Raw genomic sequence first — 15,136 nt, 5'->3', positions numbered from 1 at the left:
ATTGTTTCTTGAATTTTGAAGGGCCTGGAACAAGTTCCTGAATCTGTTAGCTCAAAAGGAGAAGAATAACTAGCTTTTTCATTAAATATTTGTCCATATGTTCATCACATTCTTCTCTTTTCCCCTTGGCCAGAACTCACCAGCACAGCACACTGGTCCTCTAGAGAGCTTATTAGTCTTACTTCTAAATATCTTGAGTCTACTTTCAAATCAGAATGCGTTTCAGTGTTTCGACCTTCAGAAGCTGAATTCTTGTAGACTAACAGTACATGATGCTGTATTAAACTAAACATGACCTCCAACCCCTACCCCTCTTCAAAGTATAGTAATCATTTCTTTTCAGACGTAGGAGTCAGAACAGCTACGTACATTACCCTGTGAGCCACGCCGGTACTGGAGGGAATCGACCTGACCAACCCTGTTTCTTTCTATTTATTTATTCATTGACTGCTTTTCGGACGATCAGGAAGTTCTTTTTCTTTTGGTGCGACGACATTACCTTGGCTTTCTTTCCTCGGTCCCAGCCGTTCCGCGGGTCTCCAGCTGCGCGCACAGCTGTAGAATTGCCGCAGCCCATTGATGCGCTCAAGGCGGCAGCAGCAGCGCGAGCGCCTCCAGCCGGCCAATGCCGGCCGGCGGTCCGAGACATTTTATAGCCTCCCTGCGAGCCGTCACTAGGGACTCCGCTGTTGCCAGGAGCCGTTGCTACAATAAATGACATCATTACGGCACACTGGGAATCTTAAAAGCTGGGGTGGTGAGCGGGTAGCTGCTATTCCCGGAGGGAATCTCCTGCGCGAGCGCCCCGCGTGCCAGCACCTGCATGTGCTCACGGTGGCGGGGCACGTGAGGCGGGAGCGAGCGCTGCCCCAGGGAAACGTGTCCAAACAAGGGACTTTGCAGTAGGGAGACAGTGGGCGACTAGCCCGGTCTGAGAGACCAGAAGAAAAGTGCCAGAGAAAGAATTGAAAATGTCTGTATTATTAGGGCAATCAAATATGTCTACTTACCTCAGTGAGGGACCGGTTGAGGTCCAGGTTCTCGAAGTAGCTTGGTTTTGTTGTGTCCCAGACCAAAACATGAATCGGAAAAAAAATTCCTCGGGTAAATAAGAAGGAACAGGTAATTCTGTTCGTTTTTAGAGACCCTTTGAATTCAAAATTGCACTATGACCTTGGATAAGGATGGCTAAAAGTTATAGAGTTGGACTGGTAACGCTACTTTATTATGTGCCATTGTTTTATGGCCAGGTAAAAATCAAAGGGTGGGTCAAAAAGTAGATGGTGCAACAGAGCACTATTGTCTTTATTCCATCAACCCTTCCTCCCCCCCAAGTCCCACTCTTACCATTCTTCACTAACCAGTAGCCCTTTCAATCCTTTTCCCATTGCCCTCCACCTCTCCTGCATCATCCCCCTCTTCTCCATTACGTGTTTGCATCTCCATCTCTGGTCTTTAAGCACTGCTGGAAGCATAATCTGAGGATAGCTGAGGCTTCCAGTGCTGCTTCTGACAGAAGTAGTACCTTCTGCCAAAGGTTTTTAGTGTTGGGGGAAGTGGGTCCAAGGGGATTGGAAGGGCCGGCCCAAAACATTTTAATAAACAGAACTGGGGGAGGGCCTGACCTGCTGACTGCAGAACATTAATTTTCAAATTTAGGAGGGGCTGGAGGGCGTACAGTTTAGCAGGACTATATATGAAATTTGAGTGGTGGAGGGAGGAAATCAGCCATGGACCCCTTCACATCTTTTTTTTTCCTATTAATATACCACTTAACCAGATATCTTTGCAAATATCCAGTTAAGGAGCAAGATATCCATCCACATAAGGTCGGAAACTTAAAAACCTAATCAGTCATATTCAAACATAGCTGGTTAGGTTTTTTAGTGATATGGCTACATTATCCGGCTACATCCGGATAATTTTAGGCAAGTATATTCAGGGGAATGTTTATTTATTTAAAATTATTTTTATACCACAAACTCACAAAAAAGGTTGCAGTGGTTTACAAAGATAAGAACATAAGATAGGTCATACTGGATCAGTCCAAAGGTTCATCAAGTTCAGTATCCTGTTTCCAACAGTGGCCAATCCAAGTCACAAGTACCTGGCAAGTACCCAAACATTAAAATATCCTAAGCTACCAATGCCAGCAACATGGAGTGATTATTCCCTATTAATAGCAGTTTATGGATTTCTTCTTCAGGAACTTATCCAAACCTTTTTTTAAACCCAGCCACACTAAGTGCCTCAACCACATAAAAGAGAATTGATTAATAAATTAAGATTCATAACAATGCAGATAAGCTTCAACACATTCATAAACTCTGCCAAATTCTCGAACTTCATACCACCATCTAATGCTATCCAAAACAAAAAGGCTGAAGAGCTGACTCTGAAATAAGCCACACACCCATCAAGTATTTGTTCCCAGCCTGTTTACCTCCAAATTCATGCTAGAATAACAAATATCCCACCGAATATCTGGGACAAGTTATTTGGCTAACTAGCCAGATAATTTGTCTGCTCATCGGCTAACTGAATACGGACATCATAGAAACATAGAAACATAGAAATGACGGCAGAAGAAGACCAAATGGCCCATCCAATCTGCCCAGCAAGTTTTGCACTTTTTTTTTTCTCATTCTTATCTGTTACTCTTGGCTCTTAGTAACCTTTTGATTCTATTTCCCTTCCACCCCCACCATTAATGTAGAGAGCAGTGTTGGAACTGCCTCTAAGTGAAATATCTAGCTTAATTAGTTAGGGGTAGTAACCGCCGCAATAAGCAAGCTATACCCATGCTTATTTGTTTAACCAGACTAAATAATTCAGACCTTGTTGGTTGTTGTCTGTATATAGATCTACTTTTCTTCATTCCCCCTGCAGTTGAAGCAGAGAGTTATGCATTGAAAGTGAAGTATTTGACTTTCTCCCCTGCCGTTGAAGCAGAGAGTTATGCTGAATATGCATTGAAAGTGAAGTATCTGACTTTCTCCCCTGCCGTAGAAGCAGAGAGCTATGCTGGATATGTGTGATGTATCAGTCATTCTCCCTTGCCGTTGAAGCAGAGAGCTATGCTGGATATGCATTGAAAGTGAAGTACCAGGCTTATTTGTTTTGGGGTAGTAACCGCTGTAACAAGCCAGCTACTCCCCGCTTTTTTGTGAATGCAAATCTTTTTCCACATTTCCTCTTGCCGTTGAAGCTTAGAGCAATGTTGGAGTCGCATTAACCGTGTGTATGTTTATTGAATAAAGGTATTATCTCCAGGCAGTAACCGTCATTCCCGTGAGCCACCCACTCTTCATTCACGTCCTCTAGACTTTATGGATCCACAGTGTTTATCCCACACCCCTTTGAAGTCCTTCACAGATCTGGTCTTCACCACTTCCTCTGGAAGGGCATTCCAGGCATCCACCACCCTCTCCTTGAAGAAATACTTCCTGACATTGGTTCTGAGCCTTCCTCCCTGGAGCTTCAAATCGTGACCTCTGGTTCTGCTGATTTTTTTCTGACGGAAAAGGTTTGTCGTTGTCTTTGGATCATTAAAACCTTTCAAGTATCTGAAAGTCTGTATCATATCACCTCTGCTCCTCCTTTCCTCCAGGGTATACATATTTAGATTCTTCAATCTCTCCTCATAAGTCATTTGATGAAGACCATCCACCTTTTTGGTCGCCCTTCTCTGGACTGCTTCCATCCTGTCTCTGTCCCTTCGGAGATACGATCTCCAGAACTGAACACAGTACTCCAGGTGAGGCCTCACCAAAGACCTGTACAAGGGGATAATCACTTCCCTTTTCTTACTCGTTATTCCTCTCTCTTTGCAGCCCAGCATTCGTCTGGCTTTAGCTATCGCCTTGTCACATTGTTTCGCCGACTTCAGATCATTAGACACTATCACCCCCAAGGTCTCTCTCCTGCTCCGTGCACATCAGCCTTTCTCCCCCCATCGAATACAGTTTATTTGGATTTCCACTCCCCATTAGAGATGTGCTTTGTTTTTTTTCTACCGGGTCTCTTCAGAGAGAGTTCATAGAGAGTAATTTCAATAGTGTGCGTAGGTCAGCACATATATGGACTAGTAAGTGCACCTCAAGTTATGCCTTTATTTTATAAACTGTGTGACAGGAGCCACACAGTTTGTAAAATAATACATATTACCATCATGAATGTACACTTGTGTTCTTCAGTGCGCAGGGCCGGCGTGTCCATTAGGCAAACTAGGCGATCATCTAGGGTGCTAAAACTTAGGGGGTGCTAAAAATTGCCAGCACAAGCCCCTGTCCCGGTGGCCATAGACCCAGAGAAGAAAGGCCCAGCAGGGCTGCAGCCAACAAGCAGGGAAGAAAGTCCCAGGCAGTGAGGCTGTGGGCAGAGCCCATTCTGCCCATGACCAACGAAGCAGAGAATATAGGGCCGTGAGCCACAGATGGAGCCCATCCCAGCCACGGCTGAAGAGGCAGGGGAGAGAGGCCAGGGAGAGATGCGGGTAGAGGCCATCCAGGCCACAGCTGAAGAGGCAGGGAAGAGAGCCTTGGGTGTAGCCCATCCCTGCTGTGGCTGAAGAGGCAGGGGAGAGAGGCTCGGGAGAGACGCAGGCGGAGCCCATCCTGCCTGCGGCTGAAGAAGGAGAGAAAAGGCCCGGGAGAGCTGTGGGGGTGTCATTCTGGCGAAGACACAGAAGAGACAAGCCTAGAATATCAGACCAAGAGAGACTTGCATTTGTATTTAACTGAGAACGAATTAGTATGGTGTGTATATGAGAGAGGGAGGGCGTTATGTGTGAAGGAGAGAGATAAGGCACCTGTGAGCAGTGAGGGTGTGTGTGTTATAGAGAGGGAGCCTGTGGGAGTGTCTGAGAGTGTGAGCTTGTGTGTTTGAGTAAGAGAAGGACCCTGTGTGTGAATGAGAGAGGGAGACTTTGTGAGTGAGGATATGTGTTGTGTGTGTCTGTGTGTGTGTGTGTGAGCGAGAGAGAGAGAGAGTGTGTGTGAGGGCATGTGTGAGTTATAGAGAGAGATGAACCCAATGTGAGGGAGCGAGGGTTAGTGTCTGAGTGAGAGGAGGAACCTAAGGTATATGTGAATGAGAGGGAGAGGGAACTTATGGGAGTGAGTGAGGGTGTGTGTGTGAGAAAGAGAAAGGGAATGTGTATATGTGAGAGTGAGAGACTGTGTCAGAGAGCCTGTGTGCATGGAGAGAACATGTGTGTGTGTGTGTGTGTAAGTGAGAAAGAAAGAGGATAAAAGTTGTACACAACAACCCCCTTCCCACCCCTTCAGGCCCTCTTTTAATCAAAGTTCCCAGGTATGGACAGCTGGAAGATTTCTATCCTTGTTAGTTTTAATCATTGGGCGGTTTTTTGTGTGTCTGCTGTTTTGCAATTTTTTTTAGTGTTTGGAAAAAATTTTTAAATATGAGTTTTTAATTACTGAAATTTATTCTGGTTGTCAGCTATTTTGAAATATTCTTTTTCAAAATATTGGTTTTACCATTATTGGGAGAGAGGAGATTGGGGTCGAGGGGGGGGGGGGCAGCAAGACTGAAGGTTTGCCTAGGGCGCCTAATACCCCTGCACCGGCCGCCAGTACCCGCACATTTTTTTTAATGCAGTGATCTGCATAGCTTATACACCTATTTTATAAAAATACATATATATTTTACGTGTTAAATAATTGTAACATGTGCACATAATAACCCTCAGTCTATGCGAGGAGGCTGGTATTCTATAAAGTTGGCTGATGTATGCATGTAATCTCACTTATGATAATACTTACTTGTGTGTGTACTTCCAAGCAACTTTCACCCACTCCCTCTACCACTTGCTCCAGACCCCCTACCCAAAAAAAGAGAGAATTCAGATTTAATTTCCACAACTTGATTTGCTGTAAAAAGCATGCATTCATGTGTAATGTATGCACGTGCTGAGGTAGATTTTATAATTTAGCACGAACGCGTACTTTTGTTCGCGCACCAGGCGCGAACAAGAGTACGCGGGATTTCAATAGATACACGCGTAGCCACGCGTATCCATTAAAATCCGGGTTCGGAGCGCGCAAGGCTGCCGATTTTGGGCAGCCTGCGCGCGCCGAGCCGCGCAGCCTGCCTCCGTTCCCTCCGAGGCTGCTCCGAAATCAGAGCGGCCTCGGAGGGAACTTTTTTTCGCCCTCCCCTCACCTTGGCCTCCCTTCCCCTACCTAACCCACCCCCCCGGCCCTACCTAACCCACAGCCCCCAGGTCGGGTGATGGCGCGCCATCACCCGACCTGGGGGCTGTTCCGGAAGGCGCGGCCCCGCCCCCGGAACGCCCCCAGCCCGAAACCACGCCCGTGGCACCTCCCCCGAAACATCGCGTCACCCGCGACATGCCCCCCGACACGCCTCTCCATGCAAGCCCCGGGACTTACGCACACACCCCAGTCACTTCCCTGCCTAGTCTCTGTCTCTCACACACACACCCCAGTCATTTCCCTGCCTAGTCTCTGTCTCTCACACACACACACACCAGTCACCTCCCTGCCCAGTCTCTGTCTCTCACACACACCCCAATCACCTCCCTGCCCAGACTCTGTCTCTCACACACACCCCAGTCACCTCTCTGCCCAGTCTCTGTCTCTCACACACACCCCAGTCACCTCCCTGCCCAGTCTCTGTCTCACACACACCCCAGTCACTTCCCTGCCTTGTCTCTGTCTCTCTCTCACACACACCCCAGTCACTTCCCTGCCTAGTCTCTGTCTCTCACACACACACCCCAGTCACTTCCCTGCCTAGTCTCTGTCTCTCACACACACCCCAGTCACCTCCCTGCCCAGACTCTGTCTCTCACACACACCCCAGTCACTTCCCTGCCTAGTCTCTGTCTCTCACACACACACCCCAGTCACCTCCCTGCCCAGTCTCTGTCTCACACACACCCCAGTCACCTCCCTGCCCAGACTCTGTCTCTCACATACACCCCAGTCACCTCTCTGCCCAGTCTCTGTCTCTCACACACACACCCCAGTCACCTCCCACCCCAGTCTCTGTCTCTCATACACACCCCAGTCACCTCCCTGCCCAGACTCTGTCTCTCACACACACCCCAGTCACCTCCCTGCCCAGACTCTGTCTCTCACACACACCCCAGTCATTTCCCTGCCTAGTCTCTGTCTCTCACACACACACCCCAGTCACCTCCCTGCCCAGTCTCTGTCTCTCACACACACACCCCAGTCACCTCCCTGCCCAGTCTGTCGTGGTCCCTTTAAGAACAATGCTTAGCCGCACACACGGCTCTTAGGCAGGCTCAGCGGGGGAGGAGTCAGCATGCAATAGGAAGTCAGCAGGAGACGCGGCCAGGCCTTAGCAGCGGCCATGGCTGTGAAGTGAGTGTCGAAGCTGGCTGCCCACTCCTGCGGGCACCCCGGGAGTGTCCCGACGCTGCAGGTGAGTGGCTGGCCCCGGTTGCGGACCGCCGCGGCTGGCGGCCATAACAGTACTTCCTCCTTTAGGCCACCCCATAGAAGGCTTGGGTTTTCCTGGATGATTAGTGTGAAAGTTTTTTTTATAAGATCCTTGTCCAGAATGTTCGGAGCAGGCTCCCAAGAATTCTCCTCAGGACTGAACCCCTCCCAAGCTAGGAGGTATTCCCATCTGCCGCCTCATTTCCAGACATCGAGAACTTCACGAACTTGGTATATGATTTCTTCCTCTGCCCTAGGCTGCGGAACGTTTGGAATTTTTCGGGTAGGCCAAGTGAGGACCAAAGGCTTCAGAAGGGATACGTGGAAGGAGTTGTGGATTCTCAATGTGGCAGGCAGACGAAGCTGATAAGTTACAGGACCTAACTGTCGCAGCACCGAGAAAGGCCCAATGTAACAGTGGGCTAGTCGCATAGAGGGAACTCTCAAATGGATGTACCTGGTGCTTAACCACACTTTTTCTCCTGGACGGAACTGGTGAGCAGGTCATCAATGCTTGTCGGCAAATGTCTTTGCAGAGTGAGCTGCCTTACGTAGCATCTGTTGGGTATGAACCCAGAGCTGTTTCAACTGTGCTGCAGTTATTTATTTTATTTATTTATTTATTTATAACTTTTATATACCGACATTCAAATGAATATCACATCGGTTCACATACAACTGGGAAGCCAAAAAACTAGTAGGGAGAAAGAAAGGATAAAGTTACAATTAACAGGGGATCATAAGGAACGGGGAGAGAATGCGGAACGGTCTAAGGGACCAAGTGAGAGTAGTAGCAGGAAGGATACAGCAAACTTACAACTTTGTTGAGATAGCAACTATATTACATAATATATTTACAAAAACTGTATGATAGTCAAAAGTCCTAGTGGTTGCAGCAAATTGTTGTGACAATGTATAATATTTGTGTTTACCAGAGATGGCTATAGGAAAGTTAGTTGGATAAAGGGTTAAATAGATAGAGTTATGGAAACTGGTAGGAGTGCAGAGACTAGGATGGGATTAAGTGAATGCTTGTTTGAATAACCAGGTTTTTAACTTTTTTTTTAAAGGTGTTTGGACAGTGTTCCAGGCGTAGGTCTGGTGGCATCGAGTTCCATAACGTAGGACCTGCGATGGAGAGAGCACGTTCTCGGGTGGAAGTGAGCTGGGCAGATTTGTGTGAGGGGGCAGTAAGAATCCCTAGGTAGGCAGATCTGGTAGGCCTGTTGGGGATATGAAACTGGAGAGAGTCATTAAGCCAGTGAATCTCATTATTGTGTAGGGTTTTGTGGATGATAGATAGGCTTTTATGAAGGATTCTAGCTGGGATAGGAAGCCAGTGGAGGTCTCTGAGGACTGGTGTGATATGATCTGATCTACGGGAGTTGGTAAGAATTCTAGCTGCTGCATTTTGCAGCATCTGCAAAGGTCTGGTGGTGGACGCAGGCAATCCTAAAAGTAGGGTATTGCAGTAGTCGATTTTTGAAAATAAAGTAGTTTGGAGGACAGTACGGAAGTCGTTATGGTGTAAGAGGGGTCTTAATTTTTTCAGGATGTGTAATTTGTAAAAGCAGTCTCTTGTAATGTTGGTTATGTGTTTTTGGAGATTGAGGTAGTCATCCAAGGTGACCCCCAGGTCTCTGACATGTTGTGAGAAGGGGTGAGTTGGGAGTGGAGGAGTGGGAGGGTGGCGGGCAGGAGAAATGTAGAGTAGTTCAGTTTTCGAGGACTTAAGGGTGAGGTTGCGGTTGGTGAGAAGGCTATTGATTGAGGATAGGCATTTATCCCATAATTTAAGGGCATTTGTTACAGAATCGGTGATAGGAAGAAGTATCTGGACATCATCTGCATATACATAGTGTGTGAGTCCAAGATCTGCAAGCAATTGGCATAGGGGTAAAACGTAAATGTTAAAGAGGGTAGGGGAGAGGGAAGAGCCTTGGGGAACACCATGTGATAACTTGACCAAGTTAGATTCATGATTGCCTATTTTGACTTTGTAGAAGTGGTTGTCTAAGAAGGAGGACAACCAGTTTAGGGCTGAGTCTGCAATACCGATATCTGAGAGGCGATTGATAAGGAGATTATGGTTGACGGTTTCAAAGGCCGCAGAGATGTCTAGCAAGGCCAGGATGTAAGATTGGCCTTTATCTAACCCTTTGAGAATTGTGTCAGTAAGAGATATTAGCAAGGTTTCAGTACTGAAGAATTTTCGAAAGCCGAATTGGAAGGGGAAAAGCAAGTTGTGACTATCGAGATGTTCTATAAGCTGGGTGTTAACTACTCTTTTCATGAGTTTAGATATGAATGAAAGATTGGATATCGGTCGGTAGTTAGCTGGGACTGCAGGGTCCAAATTAGGTTTCTTTAGAATGGGTTTGAGGGTGGCTTGTTTCAGTTCATCGGGGACCTTACCTAGGGTGAGGGATCGATTAATAATTTCGGAGATAGGTTTAGCTATGGCATCTGGAATAGCAAGGAGCGATTTTGTGGGGATGGAATCTTCGGGGTGGAGGGAGGGTTTCATTTTCTTTAGAAGATTAGTTGAGCTGGGCCGTTGAGCTGGGCCGCCGGCAATGGAACAGGTAGGGGCACTGGCAAGGATGGCCTGGGCTGACGGCCTGGGCTGACGGCCTGGGCTGACGGCCTGGGCTGACGGCCAAATACAATCTGAAAAGGGGATGCCCCTGTTGAGGTACCGGCATGCAAGTTGTGAGAGAATTCAGCCCAGGAGAGAAGTGCCGCCCAGTCATCCTGATGGGAGTTGAAATATAGCCGTAGAAATTGTTTTAAAGTCTGATTCGTAAGTTCCACCTGACCGTTGGCCTAGGGGGTGGAACTTGGTGGTAAAGTCCAGAGAAATTTATTTATTTATTTATTTAACATTTCTTTTATACCGATATCCGTTTGCACATCGTATCGGTTCACAGTGAACAAAAAACCATTGGGCAGTGTCCGTACATATAACAGATAACATAATATAATATGATGAACTAGGCAACATATAAATAATTTTTGGGAGGAGCCCTTACATATAACAGGCATCAATGGGTAGATGCTATGGAATATAACTATAACTATAACTATATACATGATAGTGCAAAGTACAAAATCAGCAGACATAAAGGCGTTCATACCAAGATATCAGTATAACATTCATAGGGGGGTTTATGTAATAGGGGGTGAGATGGAGTAGGCTTGCTGAAAGAGCCAGGTTTTAAGTTTCTTTTTGAAAGTGGGGGTATAGGTCTCTATGCGAATATCATGGGGCAGTGAGTTCCATATGGTGGGGCCGGCAAGAGAAAAGGCTCTGTTAATAGTGGAGGAGAGTTTAAAAGATTTAATAGATTGGGCATGGAGTGTTCCTTGGAGGGCTGGGCGTGTAGGTCTCTTGGAGGTACGAGGTAAGAGGGGGGGGTTAAGCCAGTTGAGGTTGGAATTTACTAGACTCTTATGTATGATCGAGAGTGTTTTATAAAGAATTCGTGACTGTATAGGGAGCCAATGTAGTTCAATAAGTGTGGGGGTGATGTGATCTCTTTTCTTTGTGTTTGACAATATCCGAGCGGCGGCATTTTGTAGGAGTTGAAGTGGCTTAGTGTGTGTTGCAGGCATGCCAAGTAAGAGCGCATTACAATAGTCAATCTTTGATAAAATAATAGCTTGGAGGACTGTACGGAAATCATTGAAGTGTAGTAGGGGTCTGAGTTTCTTTATTGTTTGGAGTTTAAAATAGCAGTCTTTTATGATGGATTTGATGAATGGTTTAAATGAGAGTTGATTATCAATAATAACTCCTAAGTTGCAAGTGTGCGATGGGAAGTTGGTAGCTGAGTAAGCAGGAGGGATGTCTGGGATCGATTGCCTATTAGATATGATTAATAGCTCAGTCTTGTTGGAATTAAGAGCTAGGTGCATGTCCTTTAGGAGTTGGTTGATGGAGGAAAGACAGGATTCCCAGCTGTGTAAAGCAGTTTGGATGGTGTCAGAGAAAGGGAAGATGATTTGCACATCGTCAGCATAAATAAAATGCTTGATGTGCAGGTTAGTGAGAAGCGTGGTAAGGGGAAGCATGTATATATTAAATAGCGTGGATGAGAGTGAGGAACCTTGGGGTACACCTTGGGGAAGACTGATGGGATCAGATTCATTGTTGTCCATTGTGACAGTGAAAATGCAATTTTGGAGATAAGATTGAATCCAATCAATGGCCTTGCCAGTGATCCCAATATTTCTGAGTATGTTGAGTAGGACATCGTGATTGACTGTGTCAAACGCAGCCGAGATGTCAAGTAATGCGATAAGGTAGGAGGATCCGGAGTCGGTTCCTTTGATAAGGGTATTGTGTAGGGAGAGGAGCAATGTTTCAGTACTTAAATGCTTCCTGAAACCATATTGGGTAGGAGGGAGGATGTTGTTCTGTTCAAGGTGATCGGATAGGCGTGAGTTCACCAGCTTCTCAAGAACTTTAGCTAGGAGGGGTAGGTTGGACACCGGTCTGTAATTAGAAAGAGTGGTGGGGTCAAGGTTGGATTTTTTGAGTAGCGGTTTAACTATAGCTTGTTTCAGAAAATTTGGGACAAAGCCATGCTCTAGGGAACAGTTGAGAATATTTGAAATGGGTTTGGCGATTACATTGTGTATAGATAGTAGGAGTTTAGAGGGAATAGTTTCAGAGGGATGTGTTGATGGTTTCATTTTCTTAAGTATGTTCTCTACTTCTAGGGAAGATGAGGACTCAAACGAGGAAAGGGAGACTGGAGAGTTGATATTGGGAAGACAGATATTGAGGTTGTTGTGCGAGAACTGTGCCGTGATGGATGATACCTTGTTTTTAAAAAATTGAGCTAATTCGTTGCAACGATTTGTAGAGGAGTTAGCTAGTTGTTGTGTGTGTATGGGAGAAGTCAGGTCAGCGAAACATTTTACAGAGGTTGAGCCAGTATCGAGCCGTGAACTGAGGACCATGATCAGATGTGATGTGCTGTGGTAGTCCGTGGAGGCAGAAGATATGTAGCATGAATAATTGAGCCAGACGGGGAGCGGACGGGAGGGAGGGTAGCGGGATAAAATGGGCCATTTTTGAAAAACGATCCACTACTACCCATATCACTGTTGCCCTCTGATGGTGGAAGGTCCACAATGAAGTCTGTGGAGATATGTGTCCAAGGCTTCGTGGGAGTTGGCAACAGTTGTAAAAGTCCCCATGTTTTCCCTGTAGGAACCTTGTGTTGAGCGCAGGTTGGACATGAATCAACATATGCTCGTATATCCTTACGCATCTCAGGCCATCAATAATATTGCTGAAGAAGTGTTTGAGTTCAAGCTCGTTCAGGATGCCCGGCTAACTGGGAATCATGACCCCAGACCGATATTTTGTTACGAAGTATTTTAGGCAACACCGTTTTACCAGGTGGGACAGTGAATGTCGCAGAGAGGATAATATGAGCCAGGTCTATGGTATGTTGTATAGGCTCCTCTGTATCTTCAGCAGAGAAGGATCGGGATAAGGCATCTGTCTTAATGTTCTTGTTAGCTGGTCGATATCGAAGTTCAAAATTAAAACGTGTGAAAAAGAGCGCCCAACAAGTTTGGCGTGGGTTCAGACGTTGAGCTTGCCTGATGGTACACCAAATTCTTATGGTCAGTGTAGACTGTTATGCGGTGTTGTGCTCCCTCCAACCACTGCCACCACTCCTCAAACGCAAGCTTAATGGCGAGAAGCTCTTTGTCACCTATGGAGTAGTTGCGTTCCGCTGGAGGAAATTTCTTAGAGAAACAGAAGCAAGGATGAGAAGTTCCCGATGAGTCGGTCTGGCTTAAGACAGCTCCTACTCCTTCAGCTGATGCATCCACTTCCACCATAAATGGACGTCTGGGATCTGGATGCCGGAGGCAAGGTTTTTGTAGGAAGGAGTTCTTGAGCGCCTGGAAAGCTTCTTCAGCCTCTATAGGCCAGGCCTTGATGTTTGCCCCCTTACGAGTAAGAGCAGTGAGAGGTGCAGCTAGTTTAGAAAAGTTCTGAATAAAACTACAATAGTAGTTAGCGAATCCAAGGAAGCGCTGGAGCGCATGTAATCCATTAGGCTGGGGCCATTCTTGGATACATTTAAACTTGGAGCGGTCCATCTGGAAACCCTGTTTGGAGATAATATACCCTAGAAAGGGTAGTGATTCTTGTTCAAAAATGCATTTTTCAATCTTTGCATAGAGTCGGTTCTCTCTTAGGCATTGCAAAACCTGAATAACATGTTCCGGTGTGTCTGTAGATCAGAAGAAAAGATAAAATATCGTCCAAATAGACCACTACACAGACATAAAGCAGGTCTCGAAATATCTCATTAATGAGGTGCTGAAATACTGCAGGAGCATTAGTCAAGCCGAAGGGCATAATCAGATATTCGTATTGGCCATCTCTGGTGTTGAAAGCCATTTTCCACTCATCACCTTCACGAATCCTGATTAGATTATATGCTCCTCGAAGATCCAATTTAGAGAACACCCAGGCTCCCTGTAGGCGATCAAAGAGCTCAGCAATTAGGGGCAATGGGTATCAGTCCGTGATGGTGATAGCATTCAGCCCACGGAAATCGATACATGGACGCAGAGTCCCAACAAAGAAGAAGCCAGCTCCGGCTGGAGATGTGGATCGTCGAATGAACACCTTCTGAAGATTGTCCTGAATATATTTGGTCATAGCATGGGTCTCCAAGGCGGATAATGGGTAGACCCTACCATGAGGTGGGGTAGCTCCAGGAACCAGATTAATGGTGCAATCAAATTCTCAGTGCGGGGGCAAGGTATCGGCGGCCTTTTTGGAAAAGACGTCAGCAAACTGACTGTACTGGGACGGCAAGCCCTCAAGAGAGGTGCAGATGTAGCTACAGGAGGGAGTTGTTCTCTTAAGGCAGGTCTCCTGGCATGCTGGACCCAGTGAATATGTTTTAAAGATGTCCAGTTGAACTGTGGATTGTGACGTTGCAACCAAGGAATACCAAGAACAACTGGATGAATAGTTCTCTGGATGACATAGAAGGTGATTCATTCAGTGTAGTTTGGAGCAATATGGCAAACCAGAGGAACCATCTGATGAGTTATGCTCCCCAGCAGGGGGTCTCCATGGATAGAATCAACGGTCTTGGGCACGGACAAATAGGGATGTGTAGTTGTTCCACTACGTCTTGCAGGATGAAGCTCCCTCTGGCCCCAGAATCTACTAAAGCCAGTGTGAAGAATTGGTGACCTCCAAGAAGCAGGGAGACCTGTAGAGTAAGTGGGGGAGCCAGAGAAGTGATGCCTAGGATTACTCCCCCAGTGGAGCCTAGGCTTGGGAGTTTCCCGGATGCGTTGGACAATGAGCAATGAGATGACCCGATCCTCCATAATATAGGCAGAGACCTGCCTTATGGCGCCTTTGCAGGCCTCGTCCTAACTGCATCGGTTCTTCGACAGTCCCCTCTGTGGTGGATGGTGTTCGAGAGACGGGAGAAAAGGACGTGAAGAGGTAGAGCTCGCCATGTGCATCCTCGTGCCCAGGCTTTCACGAGCCCTTTCCTGTAGGCGACGGTCTATCCTGGTTACGAGCTCAATAAGGGAGTCCAACGAGCATGGCAGCTCCCAGGTTGCCATTTCATCCTTAATTCTGGCTGACAATCTTTCCAAAAATATGGTTCAGAGAAAGCTCT

General features: G+C 46.6%; 1 protein-coding gene across 4 annotated transcripts in view; it reads right to left on the bottom strand.

Moving 5' to 3' along the window:
- Positions 1 to 15,136, bottom strand: part of STMND1 (stathmin domain containing 1) — a 143,865-nt gene that overhangs the window by 84,727 nt on the left and 44,002 nt on the right. Inside the window, exon 1 of one of the 4 annotated variants that reach the window (XM_029590703.1) lies at positions 500 to 667. The exons of the other annotated variants lie outside the window; for them this stretch is intronic. Coding sequence (XP_029446563.1) covers positions 500 to 649 — 150 coding nt within the window. The 5' untranslated portion in view covers positions 650 to 667. Of the gene's footprint in view, positions 1 to 499; positions 668 to 15,136 lie in introns of those variants that run through there. 4 annotated transcript variants of the gene reach the window in all.

This window comes from Rhinatrema bivittatum, chromosome 2 (genome assembly GCF_901001135.1).
Source record: "Rhinatrema bivittatum chromosome 2, aRhiBiv1.1, whole genome shotgun sequence".
In the NCBI taxonomy this organism is placed as follows: Eukaryota; Metazoa; Chordata; class Amphibia; order Gymnophiona; family Rhinatrematidae; genus Rhinatrema; species Rhinatrema bivittatum.
The sequence above is the reverse complement of the archived record's forward strand: the minus strand, read 5'-3'. Positions and strand labels throughout refer to the sequence as shown.